Raw genomic sequence first — 12472 nt, forward strand, 5'->3', positions numbered from 1 at the left:
ATGCTACCGCAGCTTTAAGAAACCAATACTTTTGCGCACATGCAAAGCCACAGCTAGCAAGCCCATTGCAACCAACAGTCACGGTGCCGTGTCTTTTAATCAGGCCCCAGTTCCTTCCAGCATATCAGTGACATGAGCTTCATGTCACCTACACCTAAACCAAAAGTCATTAACCAAAAACATGTCAAGGCTGGCACTAAAGCAAAGAAAAAGAAAGGCATACTGTATAACAAACAAGATGGCACTGTCTTAGCCAATATCTTTGTTCTACGGTCATCAAGGAAGCACTGGTCTTAGTGACAACATATATGAATCATAAAAAAATAGGAAGTCCCATTATTTCACCTATCGACAACCGGTAACAACAGCTAGTAAATCTAATCGATAAAGAACATATGCAGCGGTGCAACAGGGCAAAGCTGGCTGCCATGCTTAGTGTTCCAAACTGGTGGGCCTTACAGGCACCTGGCATCAACAGTGGGCCTTTGTGGACGGTAGTTGCTGTACTGACTAGCGGGACGTCCTTTTGTGACCCCCTTCGTATGCCAACCGGGACTGGTGAGCTGCAAGGTAGACAAAAATAAACACTGCGTTGTCAATCAAAACACAAACAAGTCTAACTGGAAAGCTTTCTTCTCCTTCTGAAATAATTTCTGACTCATTTCTGCTTTCGCATTATGCCTGTGGTTTGCAAAACCTGTAATTAACTGGATAACAGTAGGAATTTTTTATCTGCGATGCGGCATCTAAGGCGACAGCCTTATATGCCTCATCAAACGCGAAAATTGACCATCGGTGTTTCTCGGCGTCGGCGTCAACGCAATTGATGCTAAAGGTCACCACGTGATGCCATCACCATATGATGTCATCATGACATTACAGATAGCCAAAATTTGTGACGTCATCATTGCTTGGTCAAAGGTGGGCTGATCACGGAGGCAGCGCCAAGTGAAGTGAAGCGCACAAAGCTTGCATTGCCTCCGATCCTGAAGGGAGCGCAAAACCACATTAGGTGCTGAAAGCTTTAGGAGGGGGGCAGGGGAGGATCATTACATTGGCTGAGAAGAAAAACAGCTTTCAGTTTACTCAATCAGTTACAGAGTACAGTGTACTGAACATTGATCACACATGTAAAGTAAGAGGGCAGGGTTGGCAAATTAGTTAACAAAGAAGCAGCCAAAGTTACACAATTTTTGATAACAATACATAAAACATTGTTAGAAGAACATTCACGCTTCGAGACCTGTCTGCAAGATTCAGTTTTATAACAACAGTGCATAATAACATTTTTTTTTTTTCAATGACACAAAGCAAGGAATATGTGCAAATACTCACACTTATTGAATACCTAATCATGCAATTACTATTCACTCAATGAAAACATGGCAGATATTCATACACATCAATTTTAATGACAACCAAAGCAATGCCATCTAGAAATAAAATGTTACTTTTGAAGCATTAGTAGATATGTATCTATTTTCCTTTTAAACACAATTACTGAGCGGCTCTATTGCATTATAGCGGTAATTGTGGGATGTGCATTCAGTAATTGAGGGATCATATACGTTAGCGTTTGTGTACCATAGTTTGCCTGTATTCTTTCACTGCAGTACTATATTATGTGTCTAAAGCTGCATGTGTGTTGTTTTCGAGAATAAGCATCGTGAAATGCGACCGCGTTATATTTCAATTTATCATAATTATCGCTATTTTTTGTATAAAGATGTTCACAAATGTTAACATGTTGTGCTTGTGACAGAGTGGACTAGAATGCGTTTTAGGCCGAACACCTTCAATTATCCGTACTATTCCCTCAAGAAGATGGCTTTTGCCTTCGAGTGGTCTTAGGTGAATGCATAAGGGACCCTGTGAGCATTTACTGATTTGTAAAGAGCTGCTGTAGCTTCCTCTTTGTAGGTAAGTCATACAATTAATTTAATGAGCTTGCCACTGCATGTCACTGAATGGAGGCAACGTACAAGCAGCATACAGTACAGGGTAGACTTGAACATATTCACAATATGGAGACACAAAACCATCGGATCGGGATCACAGCTAAATGTTTATTAAAGTTGTGGGAAAGGCATCTATTATATTATAACTAAGCTCAACTTCTCGTAAGTCCTGCTGCATTTACCTCGAAGTGACAGAAGAAACATGCTGAAATGCTGAATTTGGCCACCGAAGTGTGAGTTAAAGGTCCCTTTAAATCTTCCACTATGACATGCCTCATAATCATATCACGGCTTCTAGCATATACAGTTATCAAACTTAATTTTTGTAAACTTAATTGGCAGCCCTACACTACAGCATATCTCATAGTAGCAGTGCTGCTTTGTGGTGTTAAACCCAAAAATTCAAGTAGTTTGATTAATGCTGATATGATGCCAGTGATGCGGAGTTTAGTTGAGAAAAAAATCCAAACTGCTTAGCATAATGTAGCTGGCACTGCATCAATAACTTCCAAAAGTGATTTTCAATGGTGGCCACAGAATTATTGAGCACTAATTTGAGAAGCATATCTTTTAGAACAATCTGCAAACTTGAGGCTTTGTAGCATATTCTGCTTAGCAAGAACCTAAGTGCCACCTTTCTCATATATATGATCTTAGGAGGCAGCATGCCTCATGGAAGCATCTACAACCTCTAAGCTTGTCTTCAATCTTTTCTTTATGCATAAGCAAGGACAATTTAAGTCAATATTCCAATATACAAGTACGAAATAGCAACAAAACTTACACGTTGGGCAAGCCAAAAAGTAAATTTACTGCTAGCCTTTAAATAATCGAGAAATTACAACTGAAATTTTAATGCCGCCCATGCAGTGATGGAAGTGACATTTTGCTTTTTTTGGAGAAGATTCTGGAGCAGAAAAAATAGTACTTGGGAGCAGTTATAAGTGTTTTCGAAGCAGAAAAAATGCTAGTTTGGAGCAGCCATTGGTGTTTTTGGAGCAGGTGGCAAAATATCCCAAACGACTCCTGGGGTTTAAAGCATCATTTAAGCATCTCATAAATATTATTTATTATTAAAAATATTCCACATACAATAATCACTGCAAATTGCAAGAAACAAATAATCAAGCAGAATACTGAATACTAAGTCACTGAATACTAAGTATGAGCTACATATATTTAACATACAAGTACTTGTGGCAGAAATGATATAGAAGTGATAAGGCTGAGCACCAAATTATAAAAATAGCCACAATTACATGTAAATATCGCAATGTTATTTTCATATTTCACCGAAATAGCCAGCACTGAAAATTAAAAAAAAGCTAAATGAGCTATACACTTAAAATGCCAGTTCTTGTGGCATAAATGAGGTCAAAGCTGATAAAGTGGTAAATGCAATCAGTAACACATCAAAGTTGTCACAGCAGAACTTTGCAATCAGTATGATAACGAAGTGATCTCACATACATTTCACAAAAATAGTCTGCTGGTCAGGTACAAAAATACAGCTCAGATATATACAGGGTTTTTTTTTTAAACAATACAGATTTTTTATAAAGATTTTATGACAGTCAGGCTCCTGTCGCTTTCGCACATGAACACCATGTCGAGGCGGAAATACTTTCCCGCAGTGAAAATGACGTTGACGCGACTAATTAACAATATCTTGTTAATTAACTTTTTAATTATTGACCTGAGGGCAGATGTTTATATAACAAAGTTGTAGTGCGTGCCAATTTATGGCTTATCTATATTTTAGAAATCGCAAAAGTTCCACTAGTGCGAGATATTCATCATCAAATTTTCAGGGCGAAATGAAAATTATCGAGAAATCGAAACTGATTGCGCCAGGCGCGCACAAAGCTTGGCGGAACACCGAAATGACACGTGACGGAGAAGTGATAAAGTTTGAATGAAGGTGCGCCAAAGCAGAATCTGGTCAGAAAAACCGGCAAGCATTCTGAAATAAACTAGTAGACAGCTTAATGTTTGTGTGCAATGATGGGTGGTGCCTATCTGTTTCTTTCATTAACTATAAAGAGGCGCGAAAAACTATTTTGCCTGTCTGCAAGAAGCAGTGCCGCAGTGGCCGCCCCTGATTATATGCTTCCCAGTCAAAGAAAAGGTTGATATTGTGGTTTTCTTGTGCACAGTTTGAAAGAAACAGATAAGCACCAAACACTACGTGCAAAAGTAAGGTGATGCGTGGGCACAAGTGAGATGACTTGCAGCTTTTCATGGAAACATACAGCCGCGTCGCGCCATCATTCAAATTTCGTCACTCCCATGTGACGAGTAGTTCCGGTCTGACATAGAAGAACGGTCGCACTTTGTGCACACCGAGCGCGATCAGTTTCGACTTCGACCTTGAAATTTGAATATGAATATCTCGAACTATGTGCAACTTCTGCGATTTCAAAAAAATAGATATGCCATAAATTGGCACGCACTAAGACTTTGTAACATAAACACCTACCCTCAAGGCAATAATTAAAAAGTCAATTAACGAGTTTTTGTTAGTTAGTCGCAACAGTGTCATTTTAACTGCGGCCAAGTATTTCCACCTCGACGTGGAGTTCGTGTCGGAAAACAGCAGGAGAATTACTGCGATAGGATTTTTACAAAAAATCTGTATTGTCTAAAAAAAAGAAACACCCTGTATAGTGCCAGTACTCGTGGCATTGTCAATTTGCTAGCATGCAGCTAGTATACAGCTTGTTTTTGGTTTCGTTTAGGCTCACTGGATGATCAAACGGTTAAAGTTCATTGTTTTCAGTTCCCCAACGCCATTTCAGAGCAGTTAATAACAAATATTACACTTTGGAGCAGCACAGAGCAGCATTTTTCTTTTGGAACAGCTCGGAGCAATCGGAGCAGTACTTCCATCACTGCCAATGGGTAATGTCATTGAACAGGTGACTTTTCTATCCTAAGTAGTGAAGATAACTAAAGTCAGACTTTGTTGTTTGCACTGAGGAAAGAGCACTGCACAATATGCTTGAGCACTGAAATATTTTCACAATACGGTGCAGGAGAATCTTGGCACTTACTGCTATGTTTGCGGTTGCACAACTCTCCCCACATTGACCCTCTTCTTGAACACAGTGCTGTATAACATGTGAATTAATAGAAGAAGAAATCTGTATGCTCGATTACTGCTCACCCCATACAGCAGTTTTTCCTGCAACTTTTTCCAAACAACCATCCGTGTGCTGTGCATACATCATGAATATAAGTCGACATATTTATTTTGCTTTAAAACCGAAATATTTTTAAATAAATAAAATAGAACACAGCAAAATTTAGAAATGGCAGCAACGTGAACTCAAGTTTTGTATCAGGATAAAGCAATCAGTCGGATGGCTGAAGCAGATTCTTTTGTTGTGTACCCAAATACGCATGTCAGTTCAGCTGATTAGGCACAAGATCGCATGCTTTCAATTGTTCCATTTAAAAAAATACTTCAGGTGAAATTTTCCTGCCACTGTGCTCTTTGTGAAAGTATCATTCCCTTCTACATTGAAGCGATAGGGGCATGCTTAAAATCGAGCACAAATTGTAAAAAAACAAACAAAAAAATAGAGCTGAGACGCGAACAAGAGCTTCAACGTGCATATTGCCATTTATCGATCTGTTGGCATCCGCAAAAAAAGAAGCAAACAAGATAAAAAAGCTTAAAAAACCAAACAATGCGAAGTATGAAAGCAAACCAATTTATTCTTTAAAAAGTACAAAGCGAAATTAAACGGTGCTTTAAAAGGCGAGCAGAGCATTCAAAATTGCCGCGAAGGCGAGAAACAGAACCAAAGTGGCAACGCCGACAGAAACGAAACCGAAACCGCGAAAACCAGGACACGCGCGCAGCGCCACCTACTTCCTGTCGCATATTGTTTTTCCGGTAGAATTGTCAGAGCGTATCGAAAAGTCGCGTTGTGCGCGTGCTGACTGTTCCCAACGTTTCTCGGACTCCAGCAGTTCGTTGCGGTCTTCAACCACAGTAGTACACAAAGGAATTAGCGACACCGCCACGAAGACCGTTCGGCGCACACCATGGCCGACGCCGAGGGCGGAGAGCTCGGGGTGCCCACGACGCAGAAGCCGTCAAAGAAAACGCCGCGTCCGACAGCTCCCGTCGTGGTGCCCAAGAACGCCTACGACGTACAGCGGCTCAAGCTAGAGCGACTGATGGAGCACCCCGAGCGTCCCGTCGTCATACCGGAGCCCGCCAAGCCCCGGGCGCCGCACGAAGCTCCGGAGTTCGTGCGCAACGTGATGGGTTCGAGCGCGGGCGCCGGATCGGGCGAGTTTCACGTCTACCGACACCTGCGACGCAAGGAGTACGCTCGCCAGAAGTACATCGACCAGCGGGCACACGAGGACTTGCTCGACGTCGAGTTCCGAGAGCGCGTCGAGCGTAATCGCCGCGAGGCCGAGGAGCGAACGGCCAAGAAAAGGGCGAAGCGGCAGCGTCGGAAGCAGAAGGCGAAGGAGCGCAGGACTTCGGGCAAGACGTCACTCGGCAGGGGTGCGGACGCCGGCACGGGGGACAGTTCGTCGTCCGAAGAAGACGACGAACAGGAGAACGACGACGGCAACCGAGCGTCGGAGGACGCGACAACTTCTGAGCCGACAGAGGAGCCCACAGCTACGGAGGTAATCCCCAGCAGCTCACCAGAAGACCAGGAGGAACAAGATGTGGGGGTAAGCGAAGCGGCAACGACATCGACACTTGCAAGTGCTAAGCCTAACGAGGACTCCACGGTGGAATTCGCTGCTCCGGACAACGACGGCATGATTTCAGCTGGTCACGGTGATACCGGCCACGAACCGCGCAGGGCTCGCATGATAACGGCCGACGCGGTTGACATCTGCACCCAGGCAGCCACGGGCTCCGAACCCGGCGAGCCAGCAGAGGGCGAAAACGCGTCCCATGGCCCCCCGTTTGATCGTCGAGGGAACCGGGCCCACGCCCACGGGATGTGCGGCCATATCGGCCGGCGATCACCAAAAATTCTTATAAAGTCTTCAAAGTGATTGCGTGCGCACGAGATTGTTTTTAACTTTCAGTGCCACAAACTGTTTTGCAGTGATTTGCAGTGGTTTCGTGTGCGTGGATTCTCTCTCTTCGGTTGTGTGCCGAAATGACAGTGCAAGTTTTGTTTGCCCAAGATGTGGCTGCCTGTTACACAGAAAAATAAACGAAACGTTCTTTTGATATAAAGTTCGTGCTACTGTGGTTGTAGTTGGTGCTGCGATCAACCAACAACTCCCATAATGTCCGGCTGCACATTTGGCATGCACTAACCGAGCATCAAGAACTCGTAACAGATTACGTTAATAGTTTGCGTGTTTGGTGGGAAGCCTGTTGGTGGGAAGCCTGTTCATGCAATGGCAGAAGTGGCTCGTTTTACAGATGTTCTATTTGACATCTGCACATCCTAACATAGGTCTGTGGAAATGCATGAAGTCTGACACAGCCGTGCAACGTCTTGCATTGTACTACACATAGCAATGGCTGAGTGGGGTGCTGAGCTTTTCATTTTTGACCCATACAAATACACAGGACTGACACCTTAACAATTTAATTTCTCGTCATGTGGTGCAGTTATGAGTTCCAGCTTTTATGGGAACATTCTTCCTGCACCTTAGAAAAGCTTGCAGAACATATCTTCAGGCATTTCAAACCAAATATATTTTTCAAACACATGCATAGAGGCACATCGAAGTACACACCCAATACAGTAGGCCCATTGAACTGCCGATTGAGTGGCATCTCGCATATTTTGACAACGACTGATTATGCAGGGCATCCTGTCAATGGTTGCTTCGTATATCAGGGGCAGTCAAAAAGTTCCCAGAATGGTCGCTGAGCTTGCTAATGCTATATTCTATGATGCTTACCTAACCACCTTCAAAGTGTAACCCTTGCACACACGCACATACTTGCTCCATTGCTGCTGCAATTGTTCGAAGCAGCGATACAAGGCTAATCTGAGAATCTGTCCGAGCTTAGCTGTCACATTTACAATTGATGTCCTCCACAGTTGTAAAACGTGCCCCTTGAGGCCCACTTTCAGAGTAGGGAAGAGCCAACAGTCATTTGGAGTGAGATTTGGTTAGTACGGCGGTTGAGGGATGACCGGAATGTTATTTTCGACGAGGAATTTGCACGCAAGTAATGTGTGGCTTGGCGAGTTACTGGGATGCAGACACCACTTGCCTTGCCACTTGCCCTGTCACATCCTTCGAACCGCATCGTGCATTGTCTGCAAAACTTGCACGTAGACCAATGCACACTGAAACCTGTCCAGAGCTGCATTGCGCACGTGCAAACATGCCCAGTTCCCTACCCAATCATGAGCACACCATTTTATCGCTCATTCGGCCTCGGCAAAGTCTTTCTGGGAACATTCTGACTGCCCCTCGTATATCATAGTGATTCTTAGAAAATATCAATGTTAGGACAGCTGCTTTGGTAAAAGTAGGTGGTAATATGAAGTGCAACATACGGTGGAGTCAAATTGCACGAAACAAAAATTATGCCAATTTTCTGTTATAAAGAAATAAACATATCTCAAATGAGAACATCCAAATTATATTAAGTGGGGCTGCCTTATCAGTTGGTTCCAATTGCAGAAGCAACTAGTTTGCAAAGAAATCCAACAGCTCCCAGTAACATGCCAAAACCAGTTCCAACTGGTCGCAAAAAATCACTTCTACGGAACCCTGCAAGGTGGCTGAAGGGTTCAGAAATGGAAATTGACAACCACCCATTTGCAGCACAAAGCCACAACGAAATCCATATGGATTTCCTCCCTTAAAGGGACACTAAAGGCAAATAACAATTTATGTCATAGTGAAAGCCCAATGTATGACAACTTCTAAAATGGCAATATTATCAACAGCAGTGCCCTACTTACCGGGAAATTAAGCTAAATGTATCACATGATGAGCACCACGGGTGGGACATTTTCGAAGTGATCCCGATGACGTATGGAAGTCGGCCTACAATAAATCACTAGTAATCAAACTAGCAGCAGTAAAAAAAGAACTTTCCGAGCATCAAAAGACGTAATAAAATGCTGTTTGTTCGTTTCCGCTTGATTCATGGAAAAAAGAACCACCGTGGCATTGCCATATGGGGAACGGCGCGCGTGGTTCAAAGGTTCCGTTTTCGCCGAACTGAGCCTCGCCCGGCGCCCTGCTTCGCTCACGTGGTCGCGTCTCAGTGGTAGTTTCGGTACAGGGACCTTAAGTTTCGAGATCGCGTACTGCCGCGTGTGTTTTGCGCGCTCGTGAAACTCGCTCTGACCGAAAGTTCGACAAAATGCCGCATGCATGTGATATTGCCGGATGCCCGAATGGTGCACAACGCCAGTGCTGCAGCAAGGAAACCGGTGTGTCTTTTCACTGGGTGCCGCGGAATGAACCCTTACGCTCGATGTGGCTTAGTGTCATGCCATTGCGCCAGTGTGCTGAGCAGTAAAAACCTCTGCGTGTGTGCTCGCTGCGGGACTGCGGCAAGCTTCGATGGCTTCGATGGCCGTTGTTGCTACTGTGGGTCCCGCTACTTCCGTTCTGCTGCTACTAGTGTCGGCGGCCGCGCAGTAAAAGCGGGCAACGTTGGGCATGGCAGCAGTGACGTATGAAAGTCGCATTTTCAGGCGGGAGATTTGAAGCGCGCTAACGCGATGCGGACCACTAAAAACGTGATTTTATTTCAAAATAAGCACTTCCTTGGCATAAAAGTAGCACTACGAGGTTCCTGGACCGCTATTTCAACAATCAACGTCGACTTAATATTTGCCTTTAGTGTCCCTTTAAAGTATTTCTTTACACTTTCTCTATGTTTCTGGCATTTCATCACTTGCAAAGCTTGGCACTAGACACAGAAGAACTGTGCACTGATTGTGATACCAACGTTATTAATCTTGTTTTACGAGACATTGAAACTGGTGTTGGCTCTTCAGTGTTTCCATACTACCGATACAGATGTAGACATTCTTGCGGATGATGAACACTACACAAATCAACTAAAAGGCAAAGAGTACACGAGCAAGTCACGTGTAACAAACTAGTGAGGGGAATATAGTGCATCAGACATTTGGCATGCACAGTGAGAAGCTTCAACATGCAGAAAAAAAAGAAAAAACTGCACTGAATGCGTAGTCACCGACATCCATACGCTCTTGCTGGCTGATTCTTTATCAAAGCAGAATTCTTTATACAGCTGAGTGATGCAGCATGCTACTGAGACATGCAAAAAAGACAAAAATTCAAGGGAAACACAGCTATGAACAGAACAAGCCCAAACTAAGAACTGTTTGTTTGACATATTGTCACGACTAAAAGCCGGCAGACCGACAGAGGACAACGAAGTGAGGAGCACGAGCAGCAACCACGGTCGCTCTCTGAGGAAGACGACGTTGAAGTGGCTGCTCTTTTGATCTGTCAATACAGACCTTGTTTTCCTTGTCGCACCGTGGGTCGCACTTCAGCTGTGGCGAAACTGTTTGCGAGAGGACTATCATCATTTTGCTTGCGCAACGACGTCCTGTATAAAGTGAACTTTACGCCGAACGGAAACGACTACTTACTCGTCATTCCAACATCTCTAAGGAGCGAAGTATTACAGGCATGCCATGACGAACCAACATCCTCCGGCCACTTGGGTTACACGCGAACGCTGTGTAGAGTGAGGCAGAAGTACTACTGGCCAAGACTGACGGCGACCGTTCAACAGTACGTTCGCACATGCCTTGATTGCCAACGCAGGAAAGTACCGCCCGTCAAACCAGCAGGCCTGCTCCATCCTATTGACGTCCCTGGTACTCCATTCGCTCAAGTCGGAATGGATCTCCTAGGCCCATGGCCAACCTCGTCGGCGGGTCGTAGATGGATTATAGTAGCCACAGACTACCTTACTCGCAACGCCGAAACCAAGGCTCTGGAGAGGGGCACTGCAAGTGAAGCAGCTCGATTTTTTGTAGAGAATGTGGTTCTGAGGCATGGCGCTCCATCAGTGGTAATAACTGACAGGGGAACTGCATTCACAGCCGAGCTATTAGAGATAGTTTTAAGACAGTGGCACATCTCACCGGCGAACAACGGTGTATCATCCGCAAACGAATGGTCTGACGGAGCGCCTCAACAAGACACTTGCAGATATGCTTTGCATGTACGTCGATGTGGAGCATAAAAACTGGGACGAGATCTTGCCGTATGTCACGTTCGCATATAAACACGGCTCACCAAGAAACAACACGAATGACACCGTTCCGCCTTCTCCACGGTCGTGAGGTGACAACTATGCTAGATGCTATGCTGCCACATGAGTGCGAAGGAGCCGAAACAGATGCCGATTACATCACCCAGCTTGCTGAAGAATCCCGACAACTTGCGCGCATACGTATTTGTCGCCAGCAGGACTACGATTCAACGCGATATAATCTTCGTCACCGACCAGTCTCATACACGCCGGGAGAGAAAGTTTGGGTCTGGACTCCAATTCGACGTCGTGGCCTATCAGAAAAGCTGTTAAGACGGTACTTCGGGCCGTATAAAGTTCTCCGACGTCCCACTGACGTCAACTATGAGGATGTTCCCGATACTGCTCATGGCTCAAGGCGTAAAAGGCATGCACTAGAAGTCGTACACGTGGTTCGGATGAAGCCCTATTTGTCCGAATGAAATCATATGCTGCCAGTGCGTACAGACCCCTGTGGTTATGAAGCATCGGGACGATGCTTTCTTGGAAGGGAGGCTGATGTCACGACTAAAAGCCGGCAGACCGACAGAGGACAACGAAGTGAGGAGCACGAGCAGCAACCACGGTCGCTCTCTGAGGAAGACGACGTTGAAGTGGCTGCTCTTTTGATCTGTCAATACAGACCTTGTTTTCCTTGTCGCACCGTGGTCCTGTGTCCTGTTCTTTCCGCATTGCGACAATATTGACGAAAGGAAGTGTACGCAACAAAGACAAATATGAACAAAATAAAAATAGGAATAAACAAGTTAAAAAGAAAAGACAAGCTCGTTAATTCGACCCCCGTTTATTCGGATGTGTTCCCTGTTTCCGCCCAGCATATGTATTGTTTAATGGCATCAAACTCTCGTTGATTCGGTCACATCTGGCCACAACCAGGTTAATTCGGACGATCTGTGGAGGGCGCCGAGCGCGAAGCGCCGCAAATGTGCGACGCAGAAGAGCGAAAACTGCGTTCGCAGACAACCGAAACGAGGCGGCGCTGTCTGCATCGCTATATTCAGTTAGTGACCACAATTTTGTCCGCATGCGAATCCGGTACTCAGCAGCTTCGTCTTAACTTCATGCAATGCGTGCGCAATGTCACAAAACACAGACATGGCTGAAGCTGTTGAAGATGAAGAGCTTTCAGCCGCGGTCCTGCTGGCATAAAACTCGTTTGCTACATTGCGATGGATGAACTATCTGTTGCCGGCCATTTTACCTGTAAAAGAACTATCGTCACATGCGTGGGGTGGTGGGGATG

The 12472-nt window shown here is 44.9% G+C and overlaps 2 protein-coding genes across 2 annotated transcripts in view; one reads left to right on the forward strand and one right to left on the reverse strand.

Annotated features, from left to right (window-relative positions):
- Positions 1-223: 223 nt before the first annotated feature.
- The window catches only part of LOC119372071 (eukaryotic translation initiation factor 4E type 3), a 29128-nt gene continuing 16879 nt past the window's right edge, over positions 224-12472 (reverse strand). The window contains exon 6 of the mRNA XM_037642526.2: positions 224-563. Coding sequence (XP_037498454.1) covers positions 511-563 — 53 coding nt within the window. The 3' untranslated portion in view covers positions 224-510. The remainder of the gene's footprint in view (positions 564-12472) is intronic.
- On the forward strand, positions 5867-7182 carry LOC119372070 (PRKR-interacting protein 1 homolog). The gene has a single exon (XM_037642525.2). It carries the CDS (start codon positions 6012-6014, stop codon positions 6993-6995), a length of 984 nt encoding a protein of 327 aa, XP_037498453.1. The 5' UTR covers positions 5867-6011; the 3' UTR covers positions 6996-7182.

The sequence above is a fragment of the Rhipicephalus sanguineus genome, chromosome 10 (assembly GCF_013339695.2).
Source record: "Rhipicephalus sanguineus isolate Rsan-2018 chromosome 10, BIME_Rsan_1.4, whole genome shotgun sequence".
Lineage (NCBI taxonomy): Eukaryota > Metazoa > Arthropoda > Arachnida > Ixodida > Ixodidae > Rhipicephalus > Rhipicephalus sanguineus.